Source organism: Cheilinus undulatus, linkage group 2, assembly GCF_018320785.1.
Source record: "Cheilinus undulatus linkage group 2, ASM1832078v1, whole genome shotgun sequence".
Classification (NCBI taxonomy): domain Eukaryota; kingdom Metazoa; phylum Chordata; class Actinopteri; order Labriformes; family Labridae; genus Cheilinus; species Cheilinus undulatus.
The window spans coordinates 42,363,278-42,372,721 of record NC_054866.1 but is presented as its reverse complement, the minus strand read 5'-3'; the positions used below and the strand labels follow the sequence as shown (position 1 = coordinate 42,372,721).

The window sequence follows — 9,444 nt, the reverse complement described above, 5'->3', positions numbered from 1 at the left end:
TTATGTTACAATATACTTGTTTCAGTGTTAAAGGTTAGGTATTTGATCAGTCAAATTAAAGAAAACTGTTGTGTTATTTGGTAATTTTCTCTCTGGTCTCTAGTGTGCAGTACAGTATTTGTTTCTTAAACAAAATTAAGATTGACACAGCCCATGTCATGATCCTGTGTGCACCACTTCATCACCCAGAATGCTCCATTTCCATAAAGCATTCAGCCTTCACCGCTGCTGTCACTCAGGCCTGTGCTGAAACGGGTGTGCACCTTGTGTGTGTATGGGTTGTTTTTCAATCTTTAATGCCATCAGTGACAGGGTGCTGCATATTCATGTCTCTCAGCTTCACCTAAACTTTTGTCTTCTGTGTTTGGATCATCTCATGTGCTTTTTCCTGAATTTAACTCAGAGTCTCATGTTTTCATGGAAAGCTCAGTGTTACAGTTCTGATTCTGTAGCTCAGTGATTCCCAACCTGTGGGCTGAAGGTTTTGCAAGTGGGCCGCCAAATCATTTCCAAAATAGTATGATTTTTTGTGTGTGTGTGTGTGTGTGTGTGTGGGTGGGTGTGGGGTGGGTGGAGGGGGTGATATAAAAATAAAAATAAACACAATAATGTTTTAAATGTTAAAACTCAGTTACATTTAAAAGGATATTACAAATGTTCAAATATTCTTTTCATTATTTTGTTTTTTTTCCTTAAAGTATTAGACATGTGACAAGCAAATGAGAGATAGGAACTTTTGTTGTTATCTAGAGGTTATTGTGAGGACAGCTCCTTGAAAACTGTAATACTGAAGGTGTTACAAAATGTTACAGATGCTGTGTAAGCGACTGTGGAGCTTCCACCATGTTTCTCTTGTATTCATTTCAGTCCTTGTTGTATGTTGTATGTTCAATCTTCAATTAAAAAAAGTGCTATTTATGGGGTCGGAAGTGGACCCTGAGTTAGAAAAGGTTGGGAACCACTGCTCTAGCTTGTTAAATTTTACCGTGCACACAGTCGGGGGATTGTTAATAACACAAAGAGATGCAGAGTACTCGTTGTAATGCCACAGAAGAAAATGCAAAGGACAACGCGCTCCTGTGTGTTACACTTGTGTGTCAGCACCCGGAGCTTTTCCGCTGAACACACATGGTCAATAAGTTGTCGCTGTTGAAAAGGCACAATTGTGCTCTCAAACATCTAATGAAATGACGAGGAATTGACCTTCAGGACACAAGGGATTGATTCTTTACCAGCCTTCTCATGGTAATTGGCTTTGTATAGTTCTGCTTTGAATTATAAGTGAGCTGTACAGAGAGTGTATGTAACACAGTAGAGCTCAGTCCTTCAAGGTTTACACTTCAGACAGGCTACAGTGGTTCTACTGGGATTAGAGATGTGCACAGCTCCAAGTTAAAAGCCTAAAACGCAGCATCAGCATACAGAAGTGACTGAGTGCACATGAGTAAAGGGTCCCCGTTCAACCTGCTCTGATTAAAAGCTGTAATGAATTTGAACATTGGTGGAAAACGCTGCATTAATGTCTTGTTTGGTGATGAGGATTAGTGATCCAACGGATTGCTTGTTTGGATAATGAGCAGAGGAGCTTCACTTGCCAGTCACATTTGTTCTTACTGAAGGAAAAGCCCAGGATGTATATTTTAAGCACCACTTTTTCTCAGGTGGTACAGCCAGGTCAGCAATTTGATTCAAAGTGGGAGTGGCATGGAAGGCCACTGTGCAAAATTGAACCAAATTCGAGCGGCAGCATGTTAAACCATGTGTAAAATCCTGCCGATGGGTTTAGAAAACGATCCCCGGCTGGAGCCGCCGCTCTGCCCACACCTCTGTCTTTAGGGACGGTCACACTCATTTTTGTGCACCACTCAGTAAAGCCTTTGAAGGAAGAGGGATGTCCAGGAGCCCATTAACCTCCTCTGTGCCTGTGCACTGATTCCTGACATGCACACAGACACCGGGTCACAACCCCGGAGAAAGAGACCGACTTTCTGCAAAACATGGGGAGGATTTTCTTTGCTTTCTGCTCAGGATGCACCAAGGATGTTTTTTGCTGACAGTAGTAATACTGATAATCTCTGAGTGAGTTTGGCTAACATTAATGCCAGTATTGATCATATTTTGTGTCTTGTAATAGCAGTAGGTTCAGTGGTTGGTCAGTCTGCTGATCTTTGTAGTGTACAAAAGCTCATACAGGTGGCTTCAAAAGCTACATTCAAACACATCATGATGTCTCATTTACTGTTTTTTTTTGGTTTAGTATTTTTTTTTAGCTTTTATACTGCTAGTTTTTCAAATCTGCACTATTCATCATGTTCAGGGCTGCAGCAACACATGGAGGCAAACAACCACAAGGAATGTGCAATATTTGAATTTGCTAATATTTCCAGTATTTAGCAAATTCAATCATTGAAATTTACAGCTGATGTAGGCCAGTTTATATGCAGAAATGTATATCTGCCAATACTGACAATTAACATTTAAAGCTAATATATGCCATTTCATAAATCATGCTGGTAATGTTGTGCATCCCTACCTTCTATGCTTTAGAGTCTCCAATTAACCCAAGAAGTCTTGTCTTTTCTTGTCTTTGGACTTTCGGCTCAAACTGGAATACCATGAAAGAACCTATGTACACAAACGCTCTACAGCCCTGTCTGACTGAGATTCAACCCAGGTGCTGCTTTATGTGAGGTAACAGTCCTGACTAATGGATCACTGTCAAAGTTCGGGGGATCTTACAGCACATGCATAGAGTGGATTAAGAAGACTGACCAGCAGCAGCAGCAGTGAAATGGAAATGAAAATTCATTTGACTAACAATGCAGATGTGCCTACCACTAACCAGCTGTTAGTTCAGTTACATAACAACACCACACTGCACACACAGTGCTTCTCTCAGCCACAGTCACCAGAGTCTTAGCTGCAGTTGATTATGAAAATAATCATTTCAGGGATGCATCGCAATGCAGATGTGGATGATTCTGCATTGATGTAGAGGTAGAATGTAACTGATGCTTACTGACAGTGCTTGTAGATTTCCCCCCCTGCAGCTGGACCTGCTGTAAATTCCCATAATAACTTCCTTTCAGAGAAGACTGCTTTTAATGGTTTTCAACAGTACTTTAAATAGTGCTGCTTTTCCTGTTTGGTGGCACAATCAAACACAGCCTAACAATGAACCCAAAATTCCCTTGAAGTTCCTGGAAAGTGTAAACCAAACTTTGTGTCTTAACATACTAGATACATTGCATTGAGGTTGCTGTGCACATGTGAAAACACTGAGATCTATGTGTGACTGCGTTTTTTATTTAGACCATCAGAAAGTTGTTCACTTCTTTCTTGGCTTGGTTTTATTTGAGCAGGGAAAATATTGGAGCCCTAACCTTGCAAAGCAGATGGATACGCCCGTTTCCTTGTTTCTCACTGCTGAATCCATCTTGCAAAGCTCCCGTCTGAACCGTTTGGGCCTGGTTAGAAAATGACAGGACCAATAAGTGACAAGCAGTACTTTCAGGTGCAGCGGAGCTGTGATGTAAGCAAGCAGCAACAAGAGGCCGGTGCAATAATGGTGGAAGACATTAGCGTGGATGCTGCTAAAGTGCCAGTTTTATCAGAATTTAACCACATTTCTTCATCAAAAGAAGAACAAAGAACAGAAGTGAGTTGTTTTCTTTTCAAAAATGTCAAAAGTCGTGTACTGACGTGTCTACAGTCGCCATGGTTCGCGTTATGCAGTTCTATATGGAGTTTATTCCTCGGTTGCGGCAACGTCATGTGTTTTGTTGGCCCGTAAAGATGTGACAGAATGTTCATCCAATCACCCTCCGAGTTTTTTTTTTTTTCAAAGGCTCTGCCCTTTCCCAAACTCTGTATATTGAAGGTTTTCCAGATGTGTGAAACACATCCATCTAGCTTGTTAGGTTATAGAGCCATCACTGGTTTTGATGGGGAATGACCCCGCCCCCCTAATGAAAAATTACATGAAATCATGGAACAGTTTATCTCAGTACACTACCTTCACTGAAAGTTACCAAACTGTGTTTTTGTTCATTGTGAGACTATGGATCATCAAAAGCATCTTAACGTAGAGATTTGTACCAGAAAACAGTAAACTTAATCCACAACTTCAGTCTCTCTGCTCTGGCACAGGTTAGGGTTCTCTCCCAATATTTCCTGTCTCTCTTCAGCTGTCCTATCAAAATAAGGCAGAAAGCCTAAATATTAACCTTTAAAACAAGTTCTGATAGTCTGAGAAGATATAAGAATCCTTTTAATGACACAGCAGGCTGCCTGCCACATTTTCAGATGTAAAACCCTAACAGGGTTAAAGCTCATTCATCTCATTGATGGTGTATGAGTGAGTGAAGGGGAGAGAAAGTGGTGATAATGATGTTTAAGTTTGGTATGTAACACTGTTTATTAAAAAAAAACCTTTCTGAAGACTAAAAAAGAAGAGGAATGAAAAACATAACCAAACCTTCCATTTTATTTTCAGAAAGTAAGCCTGTCAGCTGTGCAACTTGAAACCAATGAAACATGTAATTTTTATATTTTCATATTTTTTAGTTTTTTTGTCACATAGTATTCAAACTAACCCAGTTTATTATATAAATTGTATTACTATTTAATTTATTTTTTATATTTATTTTGCCAGCCAGTTGTTGACTGCTTACACACATTTATACAGCTACACAGTGTCAGTAAAGATGAAAATAAAGGCTCTGCTTTTTATTGGAGGATTTACAGTGGGTATATTTTCTCTATAATGAACAGAAATGTACATTGACTTTGGGAGTTTAGTTCTTATTTCTTTATCTCTCTGAGTTGTGCAAAAGAAAGAAAATTCAAATAAGACAAAGGTATACATGCATATGACACATATGAAACACACAGGTGGGAGGAAAGAAACCCCTAAGGGCTTATAAGAAGATCCCACCTAACATGAAAACACTGAAGAGGCCCTGTCATAAAAACCAGCAAATATATCTATTTGAATAAAGTCTAAAAGCAGGACGATACAGGCCAACAATTCCTTTTTAACACTGTGTGTTTAAAAGGTTGCAGTTTTCAATTAAGAAATCTCTTTAGAAGCATGATTGCAGAGAGAGGGAGAGTGTGTTAGAGATGACTGTCCAAGGCTGGTTATGAATTGACTATGAAGATCCAGAGTTCATATTTATCTGGCTGTCTTTATTGATAAATAGAAGCCATGTGCGATAATAAAATCAACAGAGGATGAAACAAATCATGATGAGTTGTGATATTAAATCAAATTGAATTGTTTTCATGATAATCATAATTGTGAGAACAGTGAAGATGCACTGCATCAGCCTATAGTATATTTTTCATGAGAATTTTACGTGGCGTCTCCAGTTATTGAAGACTGACTTATTTAAAACTCCTAGAAAGCTCCTGGAAATGTTCCTAGTGCTGAGTGTCATTCTCTGCTGTGACACTTGCTGTGTATTTTTGAGTTGTCTGGCTGCAGGCGTGTTTGTCTGCTCTTGACGCTTTTCTAACTTTGCAAACTGTCTAAGAGTGTAACACTAACTCTGCTGGCTGTGGGCATGTTTTCAAACATAGAGCCATGCAGGTGGGGGATTTTTGCACTCATTAAGACCAACACTGACACAAACATGGAGTAATGAGCATTACATGACCTCTTTGAGAGGCTTTTAGAAAGCTTTTCTGCCCTCCTGTGACCTTCCTATCATTTCTGCTGTTTTTATGCAGAGCCTTCAGCATGAGCACATCCTGCAGACGCTCTTTGTTCTCTGACATTTCCTAAGTGTTGCCTCTGAAAGTGATCTCAGGATTACTGACGTAAGAAAGTAACCCCTCCGTGTCTCGGTGTAATTGTTTTGACAGTTTAGCGGAGATCAGAACTATTTGGAGGTGTTCTCCATTGGTGAAGCGGCTTCATTAGTCAAAAAGCGTGGGCGGGACTCCTGCTCTCTGCAGCGAGTCAAAGAGAAAGGCAATAAAGGGAGACAGGAGCTGCACTTTGCCGACGAGCATCTCTGCCGTCCTGCTGCACAGTGTACAGTGATCAGCACCCTCGGATCTGCTGGAACACACAGGGACTGAGTTCATCAATGTAACTCCGCTCAGTCCGAAGCTGCTGCGCCGTTTACCTGGATAAGTCCATCCAACGAGAGGAAGAGACAGACACAGACTCGCGTGGAGTGTCGACGTTCAGGAAAAGAGAAGAATATGATTTTCAAGCAGCACTTGATCTTCATCCTGTACAGCCTCTGTGCGAGCGTCTTTAAAGGTGAGCTGGATGTGTGTGTGTGTGTAGACGGGCGTGGTGTGCGGAGAGGTGGTGTCTGCCTTCAGTGGAAACATCATATGTGTCCGTGTCACACGTGAGTTCAAGTGTTCAGTACACAGAGAGTTGATCTTGCACAATGAGGTGTTAACGCAGCAGTTGAGTGCGGAGCTCGGCCGTCTGCTCTGTCACAGCCGATGTGCTGGAATGCTGGAAGTTAAAATGTGCGGCAGAATGCGGCTGCACAAGTTTGTGCATCGGAGATAACTTGGATGTCGCCCTTGTTTTGGTGTTAAGTGACCGATAGGGTAGATCAGGCTGCAGACGAGTCGCCTGCAGTCACCTGCTGTTAGTCTGAGCATCCGGCTGTGTCTCCTCGAGCTGACACACACACAGACACGCGAGGTTACAGCAGCTGAGCGTGCGTCCTGTTTCTGTGTCATTGAGTGGATCTCCCCTCTTAAACTCATCCCTTTCTTTTAGGCCTTCGCTTTTATTGCATATCAGTGAATGTTAAAGTCGCTCGTGCAGCGATGCCTGTATCTGAGTTGAGCTTTTTTATGTCTCACGCGGCCAGTTTGCGCACTGTATGTCTGAGTGTATGCATCCTCCAGGAGTGTCGGTATGCATTACTGAGCCGTGTAGTCGCTCATTTAAAGTTGAGCTGCAGGGATCACAGGCAGGTGTGTGACGGCAGAAATCAGCATCTCCATATGACAACTCCCCTCAACTCCCCGCAGACCGTCCCGCTCTTGGACATGCATGCGCAGCCACCGCCCTGTAGGCGACCAGTGCGCAGATACATAACACCTACAGCAGGGAGGAGGAAGAGGAGGGGGTGGCTGTCAGTGAGGGTTCATGTCAGGAGCTTCCTTATCAAAGCAAAAATCCCCGCTGACACCATTTTACCAACATTTTGTCCCACATGCCATCAGGGAGAAGCAGTTTGAGTTGTCTGTGAGAGGAGCTGCTACGGTTCTCCTCTGGTATAACCTCAGGACCTATTACCTCCTCTTTCATGAGAAACAGTCTCAACAATTTCTGAACATTTTTGGACATGCGCATGTCTAATGGAACAAAAATGCCACAGAACAAAGATATTGAACAAAACAGACTTTTTGCAACATTTTTCTCCATGCACGACAATGCAACTGACTGAAGACAGCTCCACAACCCACGATTAAATCCCAGCCCACTGCTTCCATAGTATTTCTCCCCTTTAGAGTCCTCTCTCTTAACAAGTGAACCTACACCAACAAATTAATAGAAACCTGAGCTCCTTCTCCAGGCTGGACAGGTTATTTCCACACACCATTATTACATGAAAAATAGTCACTAATGATCCCTTTTTCACCATCTGATTGTGTCAACAATGTCACCTCTTATCATGTGTCGTTCCCTGTTAGTCACACAGTGTCAGACAGAAACACGTACAACAAATGCACAGCCAGGGCCCGCTTTTAAAAGGATCCTCAGGCAGCCTAATCATGTTCAATCTTCTATGTCTGACCCATGCGTTTCTCTGTAAAATCACCAGAGGAGTTTTCTTTTCTTTTTTTCACCTTGATGTATAGAGCGTTTCGCAGTCCTGCTGTCTTTCCCCTCAGCAAGTTTCCATCCCTCACATCCGTTTCATCTCAATGAGCCGTCCAACTCGAGATGCCATCAAGTGGTGTATATCCAGCTGTGACCTGATGACACATTCAGCCACATCCAGCTCGAGCAGGGCCCCTTCAAGATGCCCCCTCCCCCGTGGAGAGGATCATGGTTAGAGTTAAATATGCATGCATGATTTTACATGTTATACAGCCCATTAACGACAAACTGTGTCAATGTTGCATAACTGAGAAGTGCCTAATATCATAAAAGATGATTTTTTTTTTTTTACAATCCAGTCAGCCCTCCAGTCAGATCCTTTTTATTACAGTTTGAAAGTTAACTCTTGGTACATCACACTTTAAATCTTTGGATTGCATTCAAGGATACACTCTTATCATGGACATACGCTGTAAGAGCAGCATTTATGAGCTTATGATGTTAAAAATAGTGGATTGAATGACTTGAACTGGACTTTTAGAATGCGTGTTAACAGACTGACTGAATAAGTAGAATTTCCTGAAGTTTGGTTCGTTTACTCCTGCATATATAGAGAAAAAAGGTGCAAAAACAACAAGATGAAATTATCAGGTGACAGATTATGCTGTGTCTTATGTATGAAATGTCCAGAGCAGTGATGCTCCTAAGCAAATAATTTCACACCTGATGTTTATTCTAGCTGCGCTTATTCAACTTTTCTAAAGTCAAGAAAACACGTTCTGTAAACCAACTTTGTTTACTGAGTGTGGCTAAGGTTAGTAGTGCCAGCACTGTCTGCTCTTTATCCTCTTTGCAGGTTAACGCCCATCTTCCTGTGCTGAATATTATTGCTTTTGTTATGTGAATGCAACCTGACACAGCCTGAGTTCAACCTAATCCCCATTGTCTAGATCAAAATAGTGCTAAAACGCTCTATTCCTATGAGATGTTGCAGATGCTATCAGTTCATCTTTGTTTACATCAGATTTAGCAGCACTGTGGCAGCAGGGAAGTAGTCTATAAGAACAGCTGCAGGGGCGTGCTGTGTTACAGTTTAGACTGAGTGTTTGACCAGACATCCCCAGCAATGTAACACATTACAAAGAAATCCGTTAGAGTACTCGGATTACTTTTTTATCCTAACAAGTAACATTAGTTTTATTATTCAAGTAATCAGTTATTCATTACCTTTTCACCAAAAAATTAGTTACAGAAAAAAAAAAAAAACAGTTTCTTTCCTCACCACTGAAGCTCCATGAAGCATCTGTACTGTTTGCCCTTCTTTCTTTCCTGTGTGGATATTGATATGTAGCAGCATGACAGTGGAAGATAAAAACAGCTTTGCCAGTGCCAAACGCGCACTTTACCAGTTTATTGAGCTAGTGAGACGGCATAGAGGACCTGATTACCTCTCCACAGCTTTAAAGTTGTCCATGATTATTTCAGGTTCACTTAAACCCAATTTGCTGCCTGCTAACTTGTTCTATTGTCTGTTTTGTGTAACTGTAACAAGGTCAAGTACTTACAAGCTGAAAGAGGGGATATCACCACCCACATCAGTGAAATCTTATATTATTCCATCAATATGTCATCGGTGT

At 41.5% G+C, this 9,444-nt stretch overlaps 1 protein-coding gene across 2 annotated transcripts in view; it reads left to right on the top strand.

Moving 5' to 3' along the window:
- Positions 1-6,010: 6,010 nt before the first annotated feature.
- cadm2b (cell adhesion molecule 2b) overlaps positions 6,011-9,444 on the top strand; it is a 264,936-nt gene continuing 261,502 nt past the window's right edge. For both annotated transcript variants that reach the window (XM_041797583.1, XM_041797576.1), the window contains exon 1: positions 6,011-6,274. In XM_041797583.1, coding sequence (XP_041653517.1) covers positions 6,214-6,274 — 61 coding nt within the window. In that variant the 5' untranslated portion in view covers positions 6,011-6,213. The remainder of the gene's footprint in view (positions 6,275-9,444) is intronic.